General features: G+C 43.5%; 1 protein-coding gene across 2 annotated transcripts in view; it reads left to right on the forward strand.

Annotated features, from left to right (window-relative positions):
• LOC134345844 (dedicator of cytokinesis protein 2-like) overlaps positions 1-22,659 on the forward strand; it is a 1,258,793-nt gene that overhangs the window by 1,134,125 nt on the left and 102,009 nt on the right. For both annotated transcript variants that reach the window (XM_063047144.1, XM_063047146.1), the window contains one exon: positions 18,844-18,957. In XM_063047144.1, coding sequence (XP_062903214.1) covers positions 18,844-18,957 — 114 coding nt within the window. The remainder of the gene's footprint in view (positions 1-18,843; positions 18,958-22,659) is intronic.

The raw sequence follows: 22,659 nt of genomic DNA on the forward strand, positions 1-22,659 counted from the left end.
TGAGACCACACCTGGAGTATTGTGTGCAGTTTTGGTCCCCTAATCTGAGGAAAGACATCTTTGCCATAGAGGGAGTACAAAGAAGGTTCACCAGATTGATTCCTGGGATGGCAGGTCTTTCATATGAAGAAAGACTGGATGAACTGGGCTTGTACTCGTTGGAATTTAGAAGATTGAGGGGGGATCTGATTGAAACGTATAAGATCCTAAAGGGATTGGACAGGCTAGATGCAGGAAGATTGTTCCCGATGTTGGGGAGGTCTAGAACGAGGGGTCACAGTTTGAGGATAGAGGGGAAGCCTTTTAGGACCGAGGTTAGGAAAAACTTCTTCACACAGAGAGTGGTGAATCTGTGGAATTCTCTGCCACAGCAAACTGTTGAGGCCAGTTCATTAGCTATGTTTAAAAGGAAGTTAGATATGGCCCTTGTGGCTACAGGGGTCAGGGGGTATGGAGGGAAGGCTGGGTTCTGAGTTGGATGATCAGCCATGATCATAATAAATGGCGGTGCAGGCTCGAAGGGCCGAATGGCCTACTCCTGCACCTATTTTCTATGTTTCTATGTCTATGTTTCTATTATTTTGGAAAGCATCTTCGTTTTATAGATTGATTTTGCATGTCCTTAAGACTTTTGCACACTACTATAGCTTAGGTAGGCAATTTAGCCAGGGTGGACAGTTTGGGCCAAAGGGTCTGTTTCTATGCCATATAACTCTACGACTCTAGCTAAGCTCCAGTCAATAGTGATTACAGTTCTGCTTACCCACTCCTTTAGATCAATGAACACAATCACTGTGCCGATTATTTCCAATTTCAACCTCAACTGCTGGGGCCAGGAGGTTAACTTAGCTTTGCAGCAGAGTATTAAAGTTCCATTTTCACTCCAGCGATAAAATTAACCCTTTGAGGCCATCATCAGATTTAGTCATTGTTGTGTCTTTAATATTTCAGTTATATTTGAGTAATATTGTAAGCACTCTTTGATTAAATAGTTCATTACAGGTTATCTATAAAAGTACGTAAATGGCATGCATCATCATGCCACTGCATCATATGCAGGTGCCTCACTAAAAGTAAAAAAGAAACTAAACGTGCATGAGTTATGTCCAGGCACCATATTTTCCTTTTACTTGGTTCTTATGTTTTGGAATTGCAAAACATAGCAGTGGTGACGAAGAGGGTTTAAACAAATTTGAGAAGATTAGCTACCTATTGAAGCACAGCGAGACATTCAAGTTTAAAAGAAAAGTGCATGAGAAATTGCCAAGTTTAAAAAGATAGCACGGCATGCGTTATTCACAAAAGGTAGAAAATGGACAAATTCATGGATTCATAAGGAGTGAGTACCAGATGATAATAAATTTTTAAAAAGAGCAAAAATAGCTGACGGTATCAGAAAGATAGATATGCTCAATTGCACAAGAGATAACTGCATATTGTATACTGAGCAAATTGAGCAATATTTTGAAGCAAATGGAATAGCTATTGAGAAACAAATGCCAGTTTTGCCAAGTGTAATAGGTGGGAAAGCATAGAGTTTGCTTAGATGTTTGACTGTTCAACCAAACCAGCTGAACTGAGCTTTGGTGACATCACAAAAGTAATGCAGGAACATTTAAAGTGGGAAACTGTTCATCGCAGAATGCTTTAGGTTTCATAAGCGATATCAAAAGGACAGGGAGTCCATTTCACTGTACGTGGCCAAGTTGAAGAGATTGAGCATTACCAGTTCAGCAATGGGTTTAATAATGCACTGAGAGATCATCTAGTTTGTGGAATCTTACAAGAAAGCATTCAAAAACAGTCCTAACCAAAGCTCAACTTACATTTCAAAGAACAGTTGAAATTGCTGTATCAATAGAAACAACAGGCAGAGATAAATTGAGTTGCAGTCAGGAATGAAGTGAGCATGAATAAAATTGCAATGTCTAAACAGAAACCAGCCTGGCCGAACAAGTTATGTTAACATTGAGGCAAATTTAAAGGTGAAATTTGCAGAAAATGTAACAAAGTAGGACACATACAAAGAGCATGTTGGACAGACAAAAATAAATGGATTGCACAGGGAAGAGAAAAAGATAAAAAATCAAGCTGCAGTTTCAAAAACAGCATGCTGTTGATAAAAAGTCTGATAAATAGTCATAGTCATACTTTATTGATCCCGAGGGAAATTGCTTTTGGTTACAGTTGCACCATAAATAATTAGGTAGTAATAAAACCATAAATAATTAAATAGTAATATGTAAATTATGCCAGGAAATAAGTCCAGGACCAGCCTATTGGCTCAGGGTGTCTGACCCTCCAAGGGAGGAGTTGTAAAGTTTGATGGCCACAGGCAGGAATGACTTTCTATGATGCTCAGTGTTGCATCTCGGTGGAATAAGTCTCTGGCTGAATGTACTCCTGTGCCCAACCAGTCCATTGTGTAGTGGATGGGAGACATTGTCCAAGATGGCATGCAACTTGGATAGCATCCTCTTTTCAGACACCACCATCAGAGAATCCAGTTCCATCCCCATAACATCACTGGCCTTACGAATGAGTTTGTTGATTCTGTTGGTGTCTGCAACCCTCAGCCTGCTGCCTCAGGAAATAGAGATGGCTCTGTCCCTTCTTGTAGAGAGCCTCAGTGTTCTTTAACCAGTCCAGTTTGTTGTCAATTCGTATCCCCAGCTATTTATAATCCTCTACCATGTCCACACTGACCGCCTGGATAGAAACAGGGGTCACCAGTGCCTTAGCCCTCCTCAGGTCTACCACCAGCTTTTTGGTTCTTTTTCACATTAAGCTGCAGATAATTCTGCTCACACCATGTGACAAAGTTTCCTACCGTAGCCCTGTACTCAGCCTCATCTGCCTTGCTGATGCATCCAACTATGGCAGAGTCATCAGAAAACTTTTGATGATGAGGGTGACACAGGACAGGGTAACTTAGAGATTTATAATGTGAAAACTAATAGTAGACAAGCAACACACATAAAAATTGCTGGTGAACACAGCAGGCCAGGCAGCATCTCTAGGAAAAGGTGCAGTCGACGTTTCAGGCCGAGACCCTTCGTCAGGACTAACTGAAGGAAGAGTGAGTAAGGGATTTGAAAGTTGGAGGGGGAGGGGGAGATCCAAAATGATAGGAGAAGACAGGAGGGGGAGGGATGGAGCCAAGAGCTGGACAGGTGATAGGCAAAAGGGATACGAGAGGATCATGGGACAGGAGGTCCGGGAAGAAAGACTGGGGAGGGGGACCCAGAGGATGGGCAAGGGGTATATTCAGAGGGACAGAGGGAGAAAAAGGAAAGTGAAAGAAAGAATGTGTGTATAAAAATAAGTAACAGATAGGGTACGAGGGGGAGGTGGGGCATTAGCGGAAGTTAGAGAAGTTGATGTTCATGCCATCAGGTTGGAGGCTACCCAGACGGAATATAAGGTGTTGTTCCTCCAACCTGAGTGTGGCTTCATCTTTACTGTAGAGGAGGCTGTGGATGGACATGTCAGAATGGGAATGGGATGTGGAATTAAAATGTGTGGCCACTGGGAGATCCTGCTTTCTCTGGCGGACAGAGCATAGGTGTTCAGCAAAGCGGTCTCCCAGTCTGCGTCGGGTCTTGCCAATATATAAAAGGCCACATCGGGAGCACCAGACGCAGTATATCACCCCAGCCGACTCACAGGTGAAGTGTTGCCTCACCTGGAAGGACTGTTTGAGGCCCTGAATGGTGGTAAGGGAGGAAGTGTAAGGGCATGTGTAGCACTTGTTCCGCTTACACGGATAAGTGCCAGGAGGGAGATCAGTGGGGAGGGATGGGGGGGACGAATGGACAAGGGAGTTGCGTAGGGAGCAATCCCTGCGGAATGCAGAGAGAGGGGAGGAGGGAAAGATGTGCCTAGTGGTGGGATCCCGTTGGAGGTGGCGGAAGTTACGGAGAATAATATGTTGGACCCGGAGGCTGGTGGGGTGGTAGGTGAGGACCAGGGGAACCCTATTCCTAGTGGGGTGGCGGGAGGATGGAGTGAGAGCAGATGTATGTGAAATGGGGGAGATGCGTTTAAGAGCAGAGTTGATAGTGGAGGAAGGGAAGCCCCTTTCTTTAAAAAAGGAAGACATCTCCCTCGTCCTAGAATGAAAAGCCTCATCCTGAGAGCAGATGCGGCGGAGACGGAGGAATTGCGAGAAGGGGATGGCGTTTTTGCAAGAGACAGGGTGAGAAGAGGAATAGTCCAGATAGCTGTGAGAGTCAGTAGGCTTATAGTAGACATCAGTGGATAAGCTGTCTCCAGAGACAGAGACAGAAAGATCTAGAAAGGGGAGGGAGGTGTCAGAAATGGACCAGGTAAACTTGAGGGCAGGGTGAAAGTTGGAGGCAAAGTTAATGAAGTCAACGAGCTCTGCATGCGTGCAGGAAGCAGCGCCAATGCAGTCGTCGATGTAGCGAAGGAAAAGTGTGGGACAGATACCAGAATAGGCACGGAACATAGATTGTTCCACAAAGCCAACAAAAAGGCAGGCATAGCTAGGACCCATACGGGTGCCCATAGCTACACCTTTAGTTTGGAGGAAGTGGGAGGAGCCAAAGGAGAAATTATTAAGAGTAAGGACTAATTCCGCTAGACGGAGCAGAGTGGTGATAGAGGGGAACTGATTAGGTCTGGAATCCAAAAAGAAGCCTAGAGCTTTGAGACCTTCCTGATGGGGGATGGAAGTATATAGGAACTGGACATCCATGGTGAAAATAAAGCGGTGGGGGCCAGGGAACTTAAAATCATCGAAAAGTTTAAGAGCGTGAGAAGTGTCACGAACATAGGTAGGAAGGGATTGAACAAGGGGGGATAAAACCGTGTCCAGGTATGCAGAAATGAGTTTGGTGGGGCAGGAGACAGCTTATCCACTGATGTCTACTGTAAGACTTTATTAACTTTGCCTCCAACTTTTACCCTGCCCTCAAGTTTACCTGGTCCATTTCCGACACCTCCCTCCCCTTTCTAGATCTTTCTGTCTCTGTCTCTGGAGACAGCTTATCCACTGATGTCTACTATAAAAGCCTACTGACTCTCTGGACTATTCCTCTTCTCATCCTGTCTCTTGCAAAAATGCCATCCCCTTCTTGCAATTCCTCCATCTCCACCGCATCTGCTCTCAGGATGAGGCTTTTCATTCTAGGACGAGGGAGATGTCAAGGATAAAATGAAAATGTCGCACCAAGTTTACAAAGCCCATCTGTTTCCTTAGAACATCCATGATGAAGTAGCCAGTGAGCTAGATCACATGGGAGGCTGAAAGAATTCTTTCATTGGTTCAGTGGAGCCCGTGGGCCCACTAGCCAAGAAGAATGCGTCTGTTGGGATCTGCGGTGATTCTAAGGTTACCATTAACCCTGTACTGAAAGCTGATCAATACCATCTGCCCAGGATAAAGGATATCTTTGCAAACATTTCTGGGGGAAATCACTTCAGCAAAGTGGACCTAGTGGACTTAACTGTGGTCTACCTGCAGATGAAGAAGGAAGGAGAGTCCAAAGTGTTTTTCACTATAAAAAAAACATCAAGAAGGGCTTTATCACTATAATAGGCTTATTTTTGGAGTAGCATGTGCACCTGCACTCGGGTAGAAAGCTGTAGACCAGGTGCTGAAAGGCTGCCCAGGAACACAGAGTTACTCGGATAACATCATTGCTACCAGTACGGATGACAAGAATCATCTCCAAAATCTCAAGACAGTATTAAAAATATTAGAAGATTATGGGCTCAGAGCACAATGCAACAAGTGTGAATTCTTTAAACCAAGCATCACTTACTGTGGTCACACCATTGATGTACAAGATTTACACAAGTGTGGTGAAAAAATTCAAACACTGGTGGATGCGCCAAGGCCAAATGACTTGTCACAGTTTTGGTCCTTTTTAGGATTTATCAATTACTATAACATGTTCCTGCCAAACCTGGCTACTGTGCTTCACCCCTTGAACTCATTACCACAGATTGGGAAGAAATGGCAATGGATAAAGCACAGTGAGGTGGCTTTCAAAAAAGAAGGGTGTTCCACCAACAACAGCAGCAGCACAAATGCAAATATGGGCTCTGTTTCAATTACAAGGTCAAATTCAAGAGAACAATTAATCATGGAAATGCTGATGGAGCATCTTGGAGAAAGGAGAAGAAAGGTACCCAGAGTTGGCAGAACCACTGCCTGCAGTCTGAGAATCAATTCCTGCAATCACCACAGAGATTGTTTCACAACCATAAATCTCAACTATCAAGCAGAGTGATCCCTTTGTTAGGAAAGATGTTATCCCACAAGAGTAAGAAAGCCTCCACAATGAATAAAATCTATAGGCTTGAATGGGTCAAGTAAAAATTACTATACTTTGGGCGTCTACATATTTTGTAGTTATATTATACAGTATACCGATATCCAGTACTTTGAAAAAGTCAGCAGCACACATATATAGCTAGGGTGCCTAAGAATTTTTCCTGTATTGCAGTAATTTTAGGTACTGTAGTGTTAATATTTCACATGTCCAGGACAAGCAAGATACCCATGTAAGCTAGTGTCATTTACCTGCATTTGGTCCATATTTCTCTTAACATTTCTTTCAAAATATCAGACTGTTCTGTGTACCCATTTTCCTGTGCCTGTTAGTTTTTAATTACCTTTCCCAGGGGAGAATCTCCGAACATTCACCCCTGTCTATGCCCCTCATGATTTTACACACCTCTGTAAGGTCATCCCTCAGTTTCCTACACTCCAAGGAATAAATTGCTAGCCTGCCTAATCTCTCCTAACCTCTCCCAACTTCTTCGAAATCTTCTTTCCAGCTAATAAAACAATCCTGATAACAGGGTGACCAAATGTGTCATGAACCACATGCCCTTTTAGCCACAGATGCAAATCTTGCTTGGTGAAGCATCTGTAAAATGGGGCTGTGTACTGTGCTGTGTAAATTGAGGCTGTTGCATCTACTATTGAATTTTGGAAGGGAGGTGTGACTGTCCTTGCAAAGAAATGCCATGAAGCTAGTTATAGACTTGCACCTTGATGAATGATCCCTCCCATTTATCCAACAATCTCTTTGCTCCCCTATCATTAGGGCACGAGGTACTGTAGCATTACAACAAGAACTGTTAGGAAGGGCCTTTCCTTGTCACCACCCAGCCCTCATTACATATGAAGTGCCTATAGTGTTCTACTATTTATTTTTAAATTTTTTTTGTCTAAATGCACCTTATTATTTGTTAATTTATTTGTGATAATATTATTTTATGTGTTGTGTGTAGTTATGTGTACTGTGTTGTGCACTTTGGTCTGGAGGAACATTGTTTCGTTTGACAGTATACGCGTATCAGGTTGAAAGTCCATAGGCTGCACTTGAACCTAAACCTTTACTTTCCATTCCATTTCATCGAGAGCTTGCTGTTGACACGATGCTCATGTTTTGATTGAAGGACTGAGGTAAACTAATGGCTGCTTCTCGTACACATCAGTCACAGTGAGATCTGAGACGTGACCTATTCACTTCGGATTTGCTCTTCATGCCTCAAACTGTCAACCCAGTTTAGTGCACATCAGCGCAGTGATGCAGCGACACAGGAAGACCAAGAGGGACCTCATATCGACATTTGGCAAAGGCAATAGAAGGAGAGGAAAAGAGAAATGAAAAAAGAATAGCAAGGCGTAAAGACAGTAAAAATGAGGGTTATGTGGGAAGGAAGGGTATATCAACTAGAGTAGGTTAAAAAGGCCAGCACAACATCTTGGGGCAAAGGACCTTGTAATGTGCTGTAATGTTCTGTGTTCCATGTTTAATAGAATACATAAAGATGAAAACGATTGCATGAATTGATAAATATATTCTAATGTAGCTAAATATAAGTTTGTGCTTTCTGGTTCATGCCTCTGTGCATTCTGTGATGTGCAAAAGGCATTTAGACAAGTACAGTACTGTGCAAAAGTCTTAGGTGCACGCGTATATACACACACACACACACACACACACACACACATATACATATATATATCTGTGTGTGTGTGTCTCTCTATGACTTTTGCACAGTACTGTAGTAATTTTATTTATTGCACTGGCTGCTGCTGCTGCAAAAAAGCAACTTTCATGACATATGTGAGTGGTGATAAACCTGATTCTGATATGGGTCTCTATTGTGGACAGAGTGGGAAGGGGTCAGGGAAAGGGAAATCAGGGTTGGGAGGGAGAGAGCTGGAAGCATCAGTGAGATGTTCTGTAATGATCAATAAACCAATTATTTGGAATCAAATGACCTTGCCTTTTGCCTCAAGGCTAGATGTGTCTGCACTCGCACCACCCCTCACCCCAGCACGCCTTCTCTGCCACCTGTTCCACACCCCTCCCACAGCACTTCACCCTCTCCATTCCCAACATCCTTTGCTCCCACCACATTTACAAACTCACTCTCCACTCTACGTTGACAAATAGAGTACTGTGCAAAACCCTAGCTACATGGGGCGTCGTGGTAGCGTAGTGGTTAGCACAATGCTTTACAGTTCTGGTGACCTGAGTTCAATTCCCTCCACTGCCTGTAAGGAGTTTGAACGTTCTCCCTGTGACCACATGGGTTTTCTCCAGTGCTCTGGTTTCCACCCACAGTCCAAAGACGTATCAGTTGGTATGTTAATTAGTCATTGTAAATTTTCCTGTGATTAGGCTCAGATTAATTCCCTTTATGCCTTGACTAAACAAGAATCTATCAACCTCTGCCTTAAGGAATTGCCTCCACACCAGCCCGTGGCAACGAATTCCACAGATGCACCACCCTCTGGCTAAAGAAATTCCTCCCCATCTCCATTCTAAATGGATGCCCTCTATTCTGAGGCTGTGTCCTCTGGTCCTAGACTCTCCCACCATAGGAAACATCCTCTCCATATCTACTCCATCGAGACCTTTCAACATTTGATAGGCTTCTATGAGGTCCTTCCCCATTCTTCTGAATTCCAGGGAGTACAGGCACAGAACCATCAAGCGCTTTTCATATGATAAGCCTTTCAATTCTGGAATAATTTTTTTCGGAACCTCTTTTCTACCTTCTCCAATGTAAGCACATCCTTTCTTAAATAAGGGGCCCAAAATTGCTCAGAATACTTAATCCAAGTGAGGCCTTGCCAGTGTCTTATAAAGCCTCAACATTACATCCATAGTCTCTTAGTGAACTAAGTTAAATGGTCTACAATTGCTCCTACTTCTTTAGTTCTTTGTCAAACAGAATTCCAAGTGTGGCACATTAGCCTTCGTAAGTCAGTGTATGGAGTATAAGAGTTGGAATGTTATGTTGAACTTGTATAAGACCCGTCATCAGGGCTGGAAAGGAAGGGAGAAGAAATCAGAATAAGAAGTTGTGGGGAGTGGATAGAATACCATGGTGACTGGGGAAACTAGTTTCTGCCCCCCTTCCTTTGCAGTCCTGATGAAAAATCTTGGTCTGAAAGATCACCTACTTCTGCCTCCCACACCCATCTACCTTTCAGGTTTAATATCGTTGGCATATGTCATGAAATTTGTTGTTTTGCTGCAGCAGTACATTGGAATATATAACAATAAAATAAACTATAAACAATTGAATATATATATAAAAACTATATATATTTACATTATATATATTAAATTCAATAAGTAGTGTGAAAAGAGACTAAAAATGAAAAATAATGCGGTAGTGCACATAGGTTCATTGTTGATTCACAAATCTGATGGCAGAGGGGAAGAAGCTGTTCCTAAAACATTTAGTGTGTGTCTTCAGGCTCTTGTACCTCCTCCTTGATGGTAATAAAGAGAAGAGGGTCTGTCTTGGGTGATGGGTGTCCGTAATGATGGATGCTGCCTTTCTGAGGCATCGCCTTTTGACGACGTCCTTGACGCAAGGGAGGCAAATGCCCAAGATGGAGCTGACTGAGTTTTCAACTTCCTGCAGCTTTTCGCAATCCTGTGCAGTGACCCCTCCGTACTAGATGGTGAGGCAACCAGTTAGAATGCTCTTCATGGTATACGTAGCTATAGAAATTTGCCAAAGTTTCAAAGGTCAAAGATTCATTTGTTATCAAAGTATGTATCTATATACAACTCTGAAATTTGTCTCTGAGATTGTGAGTGTCTTTGGTGATATACAGTGCCCAGTCTCTTCAAACTCCTATTAAAATATAGCCGCTGCCATATGTTCTTTGTAGTTGCATCAATATGTTCCACCCAGGATAGATCATCAGAGATGCTGACATCCAGGAACTTGAAACTGTTCGTCCTTTCCAATGAGGACCTCTGTGAGTTCCCTTGGCTTCCCCTTCCTGAAGTCCACAATTTCTTGGTCCTACTGACAATGAGTGTAACCAACTGATCTATCTCACTCCTGTATGCCTCCTCGTCACCATCTAAAATTCTGCCGACAATAGCTGTGTCATTGGCAAATTTCTAGGTGATGTTTGAACTGTGCCTAGCCACACAGTCGTGGGTGTACAGAGGATAGGGCAGTGGACTAAGCACAAATCCTTGAGGTGCACCAGTGTTGATTGTCACTTGCCTTGACTTATCACCTTCGAGCGTGTACTTCTTCCCCCACCTTCTTATTCTTGGCTTTTTCCACCTTCTTTTCCAGTCCTGCTGAAGTTTCTCAGCTCAAAACACTGAATGTTTATTCATCTGGGCAGATGTTGCCTAAACTAGAAACATAGAAAAACCTACAGCACAATACAGGCACTTCGGCCCACAATGCTGTGCCGAACATGCACTTATTTTAGAAATTACCTATGGTTACCCATAGCCCTCTATTTTTCTAAGCTCCATATACCTATCCAGGAGCCTTTTAAAAGACTCTATCGTATCCGCCACCGTCACAGGCAGCCCCTTCCATGCCTTCACCACCCTCCTGTCCCATGATCCTCTCATATCCCTTTTACCAATCAACTTTCCAGCTCTTAGCTCCATCCCCCCCCCTCCAATCTTCTCCTATCATTTCGGATCCCCCCTCCCCCTCCCACTTTCAAATCTCTTACTAGCTCTTCTTTCAGTTAGTCCTGACGAAGGGTCTCGGCCCGAAACGTCTACTGTACCTCTTCCTATAGATGCTGCCTGGCCTGCTGCGTTCAGCAGCAATTTTTATGTGTGTTGCTTGAAATCCAGCATCTGCAGATTTCCTCGTGTTTCCAAGTTCATTCAACCTATTCTCATAGGGAACGCTCCCCAATCCATGCAACATCCTTGTAAATCTCCTCTGCACCCTTTCTATAGTTTCCACGTCCTTCCTGTAGTGAGGTGACCAGAACTGAGCACAGTACTCCATGTGGGGTCTGACCAGGGTCCTATATAGCTGTAACATTACCTCTCGGCTCTTAAACTCAATCCCACAATTGATGAAGGCCAGTGCTTCGTATGCTTTCTTAACCACACAGTCAACCTGCGCAGCAGCTTTGAGTGTCCTGTGGACTCAGACCCCAAGATCCCTCTGATCCTCCACACTGCCAAGAGACTTACCATTAATACTATATTCTGCCATCATATTTGACCTACCAAAATGAACCACCTCACACTTATCTGGGTTGAACTCCATCTGCCACTTCCCAGCCCAGTTTTGCATCCCATCGATGTCCCGTTCTAACCTCTGACAGCCCTCCACACTATCCACAACACCCCCAACCATTGTGTCATCAGCAACTTTACTAACCCATCCCTCCACTTCCCCATCCAGGTCATTTATAAAAATCACAAAGAGAAGGGGTCCCAGAGGCACATCACTGGTCACCAACCTCCATGCAGAATATGACCCATCTGCAACCACACTTTGCTTTCTGTGGGCACGCCAGTTCTGGATTGACAAAAATCAAGGTCCCCTTGAATCACATGCCTCCTTACTTTCTCAATAATGGGGTACCTTAATAAGTGCCATGCTGAAATCCATATACATTACATCTACTGCTCTACTTTCATCAATTTGTTTAGTCACATCCTCAAAAAATTCAATCAGGCTCCTAAGGCACGAACTGTCTTTGACAAAGCCATGCTGACTATTCCTAATCATATTATGCCTCTCCAAACGTTTATAAATCCTGCCTCTCAGGATCTTCTCCAACAACTTACCAACAACTGAAGTAAGACTCACTGGTCTATAATTTCCTGGGCTATCTTTACTCCCTTTCTTGAATAAGGGAACAACATCTGCAACCCTCCAATCCTCCGGAACCTCTCCCGTCCCCACTGATGATGCAAAGATCATTCCCAGAGGATCCTCCCTTGCCTCCCATAGTAGCCTGGGGTATATCTTGTCTTGTCCCGGTGACTTATCCAATTTGATGCTTTCCAGAAGCTCCAGCACATCCTCTTAATGGCTATAAACTCAAGCCTTTCAGGCCACTGTAAGTCATCCCTACAATCGCCAAGGTCCTTTTCCATAGTGAATACTGAAGCAAAGTATTCATTAAGTACCTCTGCGATCTCCTCCGGTTCCATACACACTTTTCCACTGTCACACTTGATTGGTCCTATTCTCTCACATCTTATCCTCTTGCTCTTCACATACTTGTAAAATGCCTTGGGGTTTTATTAATCCTGCTCACCAAGGCCTTCTCATGGCCCCTTCTGGCTCTCCTAATTCCATTCTTAAGCTCCTTCTTGCTAGCCTTATAATCTTCTAGATCTCTATCATTACCTAGTTTTTTGAACCTTTCATAAGCTTTTCTTCTTGACTAGATTTTCAACAGCCTTTTTACACCACGGTTCCTGTACCCTACCATCCTTTCTCTGTCTCATTGGAACGTACCTATGCAGAATGTCAAGCAAATATCCCCTGAATATTTTGCCACATTTCTGCCGTATATTTCCCTGAGTACATCTGTTCCCAATTTATACTTCCAAGTTCCTGCCTGATAGCTTCATATTTCCCCTTACTCGAATTAAACCCTTTCCTTACTTGTCTGTTCCTATCCCTCTCCAATGCTATGGTAAAGGAGATAGAGTTCTGAGTTCCTCCAGCATTTTGTGTGTGTTACTCTAGATTTCCAGCATCTGCAGAATCTCTTGTATTTCCAAATCTCTTGTAATTCCACCCCTGAATGGTGGGATAGGGAAAGAAATGAAGGACAGGTGTGACACCTTCTGTGGTCGCATGAGACAATGGCACAGTCAGCTGGAGGAACACTGTCGGTTGGGCAGCATCTGTGAGGGGGTAAGGAGATGTCAGTGTTTCAGGTTGAAAGCCTGCATCAAGACAATTCCCTTCTCTTAAGTAGTTGGTGCTTGGCACTGCTGAGTTCCTCCAGCAGGTTGTTTGCTCTTCCAGATTCCAGCATCTCTTGTGTATCCAGCCACAAAGGGAGCAGCACATACAAAATGCTGGAGGAACTCAGAAGCTCAGGCAGCATCTACGGAAATGAATAAACAGTCAATGTTTTGGGCCGAGATCCTACATCAGGACTGGAGAAGAAGGGGAAAGACGCTAGAATACAAAGGGGAGAGGGAGGAAATGGAAGGTAATAGGTAAAGCCAGGTGAGTAGGAAAGATAAATGGCTGGGGAGGAAGGAATGAGAGGGATAGAGGGTGGACCACAGGAGAAGGGAACCCAGGGGAAGGTGATAGGCAGGAGAGAAGAGGTACGAGGCCAGAATGGGGAACAGATGGGAGGGGGAGGCAATTTTTTTTACCGCAAGGAGAAATCAATAGTCGTGCCATCAGGTTGGAGGCTACCTCGATGGAATATGTTACTCCTCCACCCTGAGGGTGGCATCATCATCACACAGGAGGAGGCCAGAGGTCCAACATGTTGGAGCAGTAATGGGAATCGGAATTATAATGTTTGGCCACCGGGAAGTAGCAGAATTAAAATGCTTGGCCACTGGAAGGTGATCCCTTTTGAAACCTGAAAGGGGAAGGGAGGGGAATACGTGTCTGGTAGTGGAATATTGTTGGAGCCAGAGGGGGTTGCGAAGGATGATCCATTGAAAGCAGAGGCACCTAATATAAACTCATTTGGCTTTGTCACATTAGAGATGTTCCCATGTTCTGTCAATCCCTTCCCCACCTTATCAGCTGCTGAAAACTGACTGGTTTTCTCTCCTTCCACTTCTGACCAAGGGTCTCAGCCCTGCAGTGTTGTTTCCCCTGTGGGTGTCATGGTAGCGTACTGTAATTACAGCATCCTGAGTTCAATTCTGCCACTGTCTGTATGCATCCCATACATTCTTCCCATGACCAGGTGGGATTTGTCCGGGTGCTCCGGTTTCCTCCCACATTCCAAAGACATTCAGTTAGGGTTAGTAAGCATACTATGTTGGCGCCAGAAGCTTATGACCCCCCCCCCAGCACAATCCTTGCTGATTTGGATCAAATGATGCATTTCACTCTTTGTTTCAATGTACATGTGATAAATAAAGTTAATCCCTTTCCCTTAGATGCTGCCTGATCTGCTGAGTGTTTCTGGCATTTTCTGTTTTTTTATAATTTAATTATTGATGTCTTTGTACCATACTCTGCAAAAGTCCAAGGCACGTGTATAGAGCTAGGGTGCCTAAGTCTTTCGCTCAGTACCGTGGTAATTTTATGTATTGCACTGTACTGTTGCCGCTAAAGAAAGCAAATTTCATGACGTATGTAAGTGATGATAAACCTGATTCTGGTATGGCTCTCTATTGTGGACTAAGAATGAGTGGGGGCAGGGAGAGGGGGATTATGGTCGGGGGAAGGGAGAGGGGAGGGAGCAGGAAAGATCAGAGGCACATTCTGTATTTATCAGTAAACCAATTGTTTGGAATCAAATGATCTTGCCTGGTGTCTCAGGGCTGGGTGTGTCTGCCTCCACAATACCACCCACCCTGGCTCTCCTTTGCCACCTGTCCCACACCCCTCCCATGGCACTCCACCCTTTCTATTCCCAACATCCTTTACTCCCATTCTGATATGTCTATCCACAGCCTCCTCTACTGTAAAGATGAAGCCACACTCAGGTTGGAGGAACAACACCTTATATTCCGTCTGGGTAGCCTCTAACCTGATGGCATGAACATCGACTTCTCTAACTTCCGCTAGGCCCCACCTCCCCCTCGTACCCCATCTGTTACTTATTTTTATACACACATTCTTTCTCTCACTCTCCTTTTTCTCCCTCTGTCCCTCTGAATATACCTCTTGCCCATCCTCTGGGTCCCCCCCCCCTTGTCTTTCTTCCCGGACCTCCTGTCCCATGATCCTCTCGTATCCCTTTTGCCAATCACCTGTCCAGCTCTTGGCTCTATCCCTCCCCCTCCTGTCTTCTCCTATCATTTTGGATCTCCCCCTCCCCCTCCAACTTTCAAATCCCTTACTCACTCTTCCTTCAGTTAGTCCTGACGAAGGGTCTCGGCCTGAAACGTCGACTGCACCTCTTCCTACAGATGCTGCTTGGCCTGCTGCGTTCATCAGCAATTTTGATGTATGTTGCTTGAATTTCTAGCATCTGCAGAATTCCTGTTGTTTATCCTTTACTCCCACCAGATTTACAAACTTGCTCTCTGCTCCACATTGACAAATATAGTACTGTACAAAAATCTCAGGCACCCCAGCTATATACATGTGCCAGGGACCTTTACACAGTACTATACATCTAATTGACTTATAACTGACTTTCTGTGTTAGATATTAATGACATTGTGGGAATCGAACCCATGACTTTCTGACTGTAATGCTTCTAAGCAGCACTCCAGAACAGCTAAGGGATCAAGTCAGCATTCTGTTGATTCTTCCCAATAGCGACAATTGTTTAATCATCCTTTGATTGTCAGTGAGCTTTTCAAAGGGAATAGAATTAATTAGGTCTCCAAAAATATATATAATTTCAACGTGCTTGATATATTTCATTAAAGTTTCTTGGAGCTTGGCTGAATACTGATAAATTGGATTACAGGTGGGTTTTCAAGGTAAACATGACTGAACAAACATGCACATTAATCATCAAGATCCAAGTTTGATTTCCCTTTGGAAAAGAGGGAAAATAAAATCTAATTTAAAAGTGATTCTTCATGTCTTTCTTAGAGTTAGTCCACTTGGGAACAGCTAGGAATGAAATAAATGTATCTGTTTTAATTGATACTTTATTTAACTTTAATATCTTCTGCTGCTTTCATGTTATTTTTCAAGCAAGATTGCTCGGGTAAAAATATGTTTTATAATTTTGCCTGATTTAACATCATAGTTGGATTAAGTGCTCAATTTAATTTGGCTTCAGGGTCTTTGGGTTTAACACACCAAGCATCCTAAGGAACCTCTTCTGCACCCTCTCCAAAGCCTCCATATCCTTCCCATAATGGGGGGGGAACCAAATGTCTGCAAAACTCCAGAACAATACACACAAAATGCTGCAGGAACTCAGCAGGTCAGGCTATGGAAATGAATAAACAGTTGACATTTCAGTCTGAGACCCTTCTTCAGGACGTAACAGATAGGAGCAGGAGTAGGCCATCTGGCCCATCGAGCACGTACCGCCATTCAATAAGATCATGGCTGATCTGGCCGTGGACTCATCTCCACCTACCTGCCTTTTCCCCGTAACCCTTAATTCCCCTTCCATGCAAAAGTCCATCCAACCTTGTCTTAAAAAATATATTTACTGAGGTAGCTTCCACTGTTTAATTGGGTAGAGAATTCCACAGATTCACCACTCTCTGGGAAAAGCAGTTCCTCCTCATCTTCGTCCTAAAATCTACTCCCCCGAATATTGAGGCTTAGTCCCCTGATTCTAGTCTCACCTAGCAGTGGAAACAGCTTTCCTGTCTCTATTTAGTCTATCCCTTTCATAATTTTGATGACGAGAGGCATTAATCGTGTGGATAGTCAGAGGCTTTCCCCAGGGCTGAAATGGCTAGCACAAGAGGGCACAGCCTTGGAGAGGAGTTGTCTGCTTGCACAAGACCTCCCATAGGGATCCCTGCAGGGCATGGAGTGTGAGCCAGAGTAGAGTCTTTAAGCTTGTCTTATTGGACCAGTATGCCTGTGAGCCTGGACTAGTCTGATCTTGCCAAAGTAAAATTTAATTTCAAAGTATGTAAATGTCACCATATACTTCCTAGAAATTTATTTTCCTGCAGGAAAATAAAGAAATACAGTAGAATTTCTGAAAAGCTCTGCATAAACCAAGACAGACAAATAACCAATGTGCATAAGAAGACAAATTGTGCAAATAAAAAAATACTGAGAATAGGAATTCTTTTACAAATAATAAAAAAATACTGACATGACGTGTATAAAATCAAAGGACGTATGGATAGGGAGAATGCACACAGATTTCCCCCGCCCAACCCAGGAAAAGGGAATGAAAAGCTAGCATGCATAGATTTAATATGAGGGGAGAAAAATTGTAAAAGGGATCTGAGGGACAACTTCTTCACACACAAGGTGGTGTGTATATGGAATGAGCATGTATAGAACAACAAAACATTTAAAAGACAGTGGGGCAGGTGCAGGAATAGGAAAGATTTAAAGCAGAGTTTCCCAACCTGGGATCCGCAAACCCTTTGGTTAATGGTGGGGCTCCATGGCATAAACAAATTTGGGAACCCCTGGCTTAGAAAGAGATGGGCCAAATGCAGGGAAGTTGGATGAACTTAGATGGGCATCTTGATCAGCATGGATGAGTCAGGCTGAAGGGCCCATTTCAGTGCTGTATTATTCTAATGCGAATGGTTCAAAGGTCAGAATGGCCATCGCATTTGTGGAATGTAATTGAATAAAAAAGCTTGAGTCAATAGACTGCTTCGATATTTCAATGGTTTAATTCCAAGCATCATTTCAATATCAGAACCCTCCAGGTCCAATGTAATAGGATATTAATCAGAGTAGAACACAATATTTGATATGGAGGCTAGTAAATCATCATGTGACAGGGATAAGGAGTTTAGCTATGACAGAAAGCAGGTGAGCTGGTTCTTCAAAATAACAATCCAATGTTACAAACACAAGAGATTCTGCAGCTGCTAGAAATCCAGAGCAACACACACAAAATGCCAGAGGAATTCAGCAGGTTAGACAGAAATGGAAGAGAGTAAACAGTCAATGTTTTGGGAGGAGAACCCTTTATCAGATTGGACCGGAAGCCAGAAGAAGAGGGTGGGGACAACAATCCAATGTTATCATTTCAGAAAACTGTAATTTTTAGGATTCTGAATGAATTAGGAAAAATTAATTTTATTTTCATAGCTTAACTTTGCTATCCACAGATGGTATCTGATCTGCTGTTTATTTCCAGATTGTCCACCACTGCAGGCTGGTTTTTCTGGCAGCCACCCATTTCATTTCTACTTACCATTCCCACTCTGACATGCCAGTCCATGACCTCTTCTGCTGCCACAATGAGCCCACTCTGAGACTGGACGAGCAACTCTGTCTCGGTAGCCTCCAACCTGACAGCATGAACATCGATTTCTCTAACTTTTTGTAATTTCTGCCCCTTCTCGCTTCTCTCTTCTCCATTTCCAATTCTTCCTTTGGTCCCTTTCCGCCTTCCCTTTCTCTCATGGTCCACTCTCCTCTCCAATCAGATTCCTTCTTTGGCCATTTGCCTTTTCCACCCAGCTTATTACTTCATCCCCACCCATGTTTCCCCTGTCCTGCTTTCACATATCATCTGTCAGCTTGTACTCCTCCCCATCTCCTCACCTTCCTGTTCTGGCTTCTTCCCATCCTTTCCAAGCCTGATGAAGAATGTCAACTGATTATTCCTTTCCATAGTTGCTGCTTGACCTGCTGAGTTACTCCAGAATTGTTTTGTGGTGTTTCCAGGTTTTATTTCTATGCAGGTTTTCAGCATCTTCTTCCATTAATTTTTGAGTTACTTTCATATTCACTAATTCTCTGTTTCTTCTCTTGGGGATCTAGTGGACGGATGACCAATTTGCCTTGCACATCCAAGACTTCCAGGGCTCACAGACTCAGCGGCAACTAAAGGAGAACCTGTACAATAAAATCATTGACTACTTTGATAAGGGCAAGGTAAGACTCAACCACTCAACGGCACGCTTGGCCAAGACTGGAATACACATCTTGTGGTCTTTGGATGCAACTTTGGGATGCATTTTTTACATTGTCCCATTTTACATTGTGCTCTCTCAGGATCTTTAGGAGTAATTTGCAGCCATTGCAATATACATACAGTGGCCACTTTATTAGGTATGTCCATGATATCCTGCTTCTGTAGCCCATACGCTCCATGCTTTGACATGTTGTGCATTCTGAGAAGCTCTTCTGCACACCACTGACATACTGCATTGTTATTTGAGTTACTGTTACATTCTTGTCAGCTTGATCCAGTCTGGTCATTCTCCTCTGACCTCTCTTGTTGAGAAGGTGTTATCTTCCCCAGAACAGCCACTCACTGGAAGTTTTTTTTTGTTTTTCGCCCCATTCTCTGTAAACTCCAGAGATTGTATTGTGCGAAAATCCTAGTAAATCAACAGTTTCTGAGATACTCAAACCAACCTGTCTGGCACCAGCAATCATTCCCCAGTCAAAGACACTTAGATCACATTTCTTCTCCATTCTGATGTTTGGTCTGAACAACATATCTGACCATATCTTCATGGTTTTATGCATTGAGTCGCTGCCACGTGATTGCTGATTAGACATTTGCATTAACGACCAGATGTACCTAATAAAGTAGCCACTGAGTGTAATTCAGTATGATATTTTGCAATGTGGGATTTGTAGCAACTAATTTATACATAGCAATCACCTATAAATTGTAAACTACTCCATTGTCAAAGGGGATAGTAATAGCAGATCTGAATTTGATGAGCTAGTAATCAGAATTCCAGGCCTTTGATCCAGTACTCCGAATTTGAATTTCGAAGATGAATTCAAGTTAAAAACAATTTGAGAATAATGAACTCAAGAAATTCTACAGATGCTGGAAATCCAGAGCAACACATGGAAATATGTTAGGGGAACTCAGTAGGTTAGGTAGAGTTGATGTTTCAGGCCGAGACCCTTCATCAGGACCGGAAAGGAACGGGGAGAAGAAGGTGGGGGAGGGGGAAAGTTCAAGTTGGCAGATGATAGGTGAGACCAGGTGATGAGAAGGTGGGTGGACGGGGGAGGGGGAATGAAGGTGATGTGGAAGTGGTAAAGGCCTGAAGAAAAGGAATCTGATAGGAGAGGAGAATGGATTGTGAGAGAAAGGCATGGAGGAGGGGCACCAGAGGAACTGGGAGGGAAAAGGGAAGAAACCATATTAAGAAGGTGTGGGGAGGGTGAGGGGTAAAAGTATCATCTTCCAGCTTCACACTTCATTTCCCCTCCCCCATCCACCCACCTTCCCCTCACCTGGTCTCATCTATCACCTGCCCACTTTCCTGTCTTGATGAAGGGTCTCGGTGATAGGTGAGACCAGGTGGGTGGGTGAGGAGGTATGAAGTGAGACACTGGGATGTGATAAGTGAAAGAGGCAAAGGGCTGAAGAAGAAGGAATCTATTAGGAGGGGAGAGTGGACCAGAAGGGAAGTAGATGGGACACCAAAGGGAGGTGATGGGCAGGTGAGGAGAAAGGAAGGGAAGATAGTTTCAAATGTGATATAGACAATAGTTAATTTACACATAGCAAACTAGTCCACTGTCAAAGGGTATAATAACAGATGTGAAGCTGATGGGCTGGTAATCAGAATTCAAAACTATTCATCCAGAACTCTGAATTCAAATCCCATCAAAGTTTCTGAGAAGATGTATTCCAGTTAAAATCAACAGTGGAATGCTGTTGAAAGAAAATATTATCTTCATAAAGGTGCTGATAAAAGTTAGCCACTTGCTCTAAAACAAAACTATCTTTCTATTGATGCTGGAGGAATTCGGCTGGATATGGCAGCATCTATGGAAGGGAATAAACAGTTGATATTTCAGGTCAGGACCCTTCAGTTGGACTGAAAGATGAAGGGGAGATATTCAGTATCACAAGGTGGTGGAGGGAAGGGACGGAACAAGAACTGGTGACGGGTGGAAGTGACAAAGGAACAAAGGGATGATGATGATGGAATCCAATGGGAGAGGGTGGTGAAGCATGGAAAGACAAAAAAGAGGCGAAAAAGGGAACCAGAGGCGGGTGGGGAGGGAGTATGTGAGCGATGGGCAGATCGGGGTGCTAGGTGAACTGGTAAATTGATAAATTAGTATTGTCACATGTACTGGGGTACAGTGAATGCTTTGTTTAACATGCCATCCAATACAACAGCGCATTGAGGTAGTACAAGTGAAAGAGAGGAAGTGCAGTGCAGGCAGACAATATGGTACAAGGTCGTAACAAGGTAGATTATGAGGTCAGGAGCCCATGTTATCACACTATAGGGGGAGGTTTGGCGTAGTGGTGTCTCACATGAGGCTGCTTAACAAGATAAAATCCTATGGCGTTACAGGAAAGGTACTGGCTTAGATAATGGAATGGCTGACAGGCAGGAGGCAGTGAGTGGTAATAAATGGGGCCTTTTCTGGTTGGTTGCCAGTAGCTACTGGTGTTCCTCAGGGGTCAGTATTGGGACCGTTACTTTTCACGTTGTTTGCCAATGATTTAGAAAATGAAATTGATGGCTTTGTGGCAAAGTTTGCAGATGAAACGAAGATAGGAGGACGGGTAGGTAGTGCTGAGGAAGCAATGTGATTGCAGCAGGACTTAGACAGATTGGAGGAATGGGCAAAAAAGTGCCAGATGGTATACAGTGTTGGGAAATGTATGATAACGCATTTTGGTAAAAGGAACAGTAGTGTGGACTACTATCTAAATGGGGAGGAAATTCACAGATCAGAGATACAGAGGGACTTAGGAGTCCTCGTGCAAAGCTCCAAGGAGGTTCATTTACAGGTTGAGTCTGTGGTAAAGAGGGCAAATTCAATGTTGGCATTTATTTTGAGTGGAACTGAATATAAAAGCAAGGGGATAATGCTGAGCCTTTATAAAATACTAGTCAGGCTGCACTTGGAGTATCGTCAACAGTTTCGGGCCCATATCTCAGAAAGAATGTGTTGTCATTGGAGATGGTCCAGAGGTGATTCATGAGGATGATTCTGGGAATGAAGGGGTTAACATATGAGGAGTATTCGGCAGTTTTGAGTCTGTACTCACTGGAATTTAGAAGATGCAGGGGAATCATATTTAAACTTACCGAATGTTGAAAGGACTAGATAAAGTGGAAGATGCTTCCTATGGTGGGGGTACCTGGAACTAGAGGGCACAGCCTCAAAATTGGGGGTGAAGCCTTTTAGAATAGAGGTAAGGAGGGATTTTCTTAGCCAGAGAGTAGTGAATCCGTGGAATGCTCAACCACAGATTGCAGTGGAGGCCAAGTCAATGGGTATATTTAAAGTGAAAGTTGATAGTTTCTTGATCGGTCAGGACGACCCAGTATCGGCCATGATGGAATGGGAGAGCAGACACAGTGGGCTGAATGGCCTAACTCTGCTCCTGTGTCTGATGGTCTAATCAACCATGTTTGTGTGTCTGGATTGCATTGAGTGATGATATCGGTTATAAGAACACAAGAAACAGTTGTCAACAGCAGGATAAATAACAGAAGCATTCACCTCAAAGCAAGTGTCAGCAAAATAGTCATTGGAAAGAGTTCAGTGCTTAAGCCTTTAAATTTCTATATTTAGTTCCCAAAAACTCCTTAAAGGTAATTGAAGATACTGTATAGGTAAGTACACGTGGGAGAT

The sequence above is a fragment of the Mobula hypostoma genome, chromosome 4, assembly GCF_963921235.1.
Source record: "Mobula hypostoma chromosome 4, sMobHyp1.1, whole genome shotgun sequence".
NCBI lineage: Eukaryota > Metazoa > Chordata > Chondrichthyes > Myliobatiformes > Myliobatidae > Mobula > Mobula hypostoma.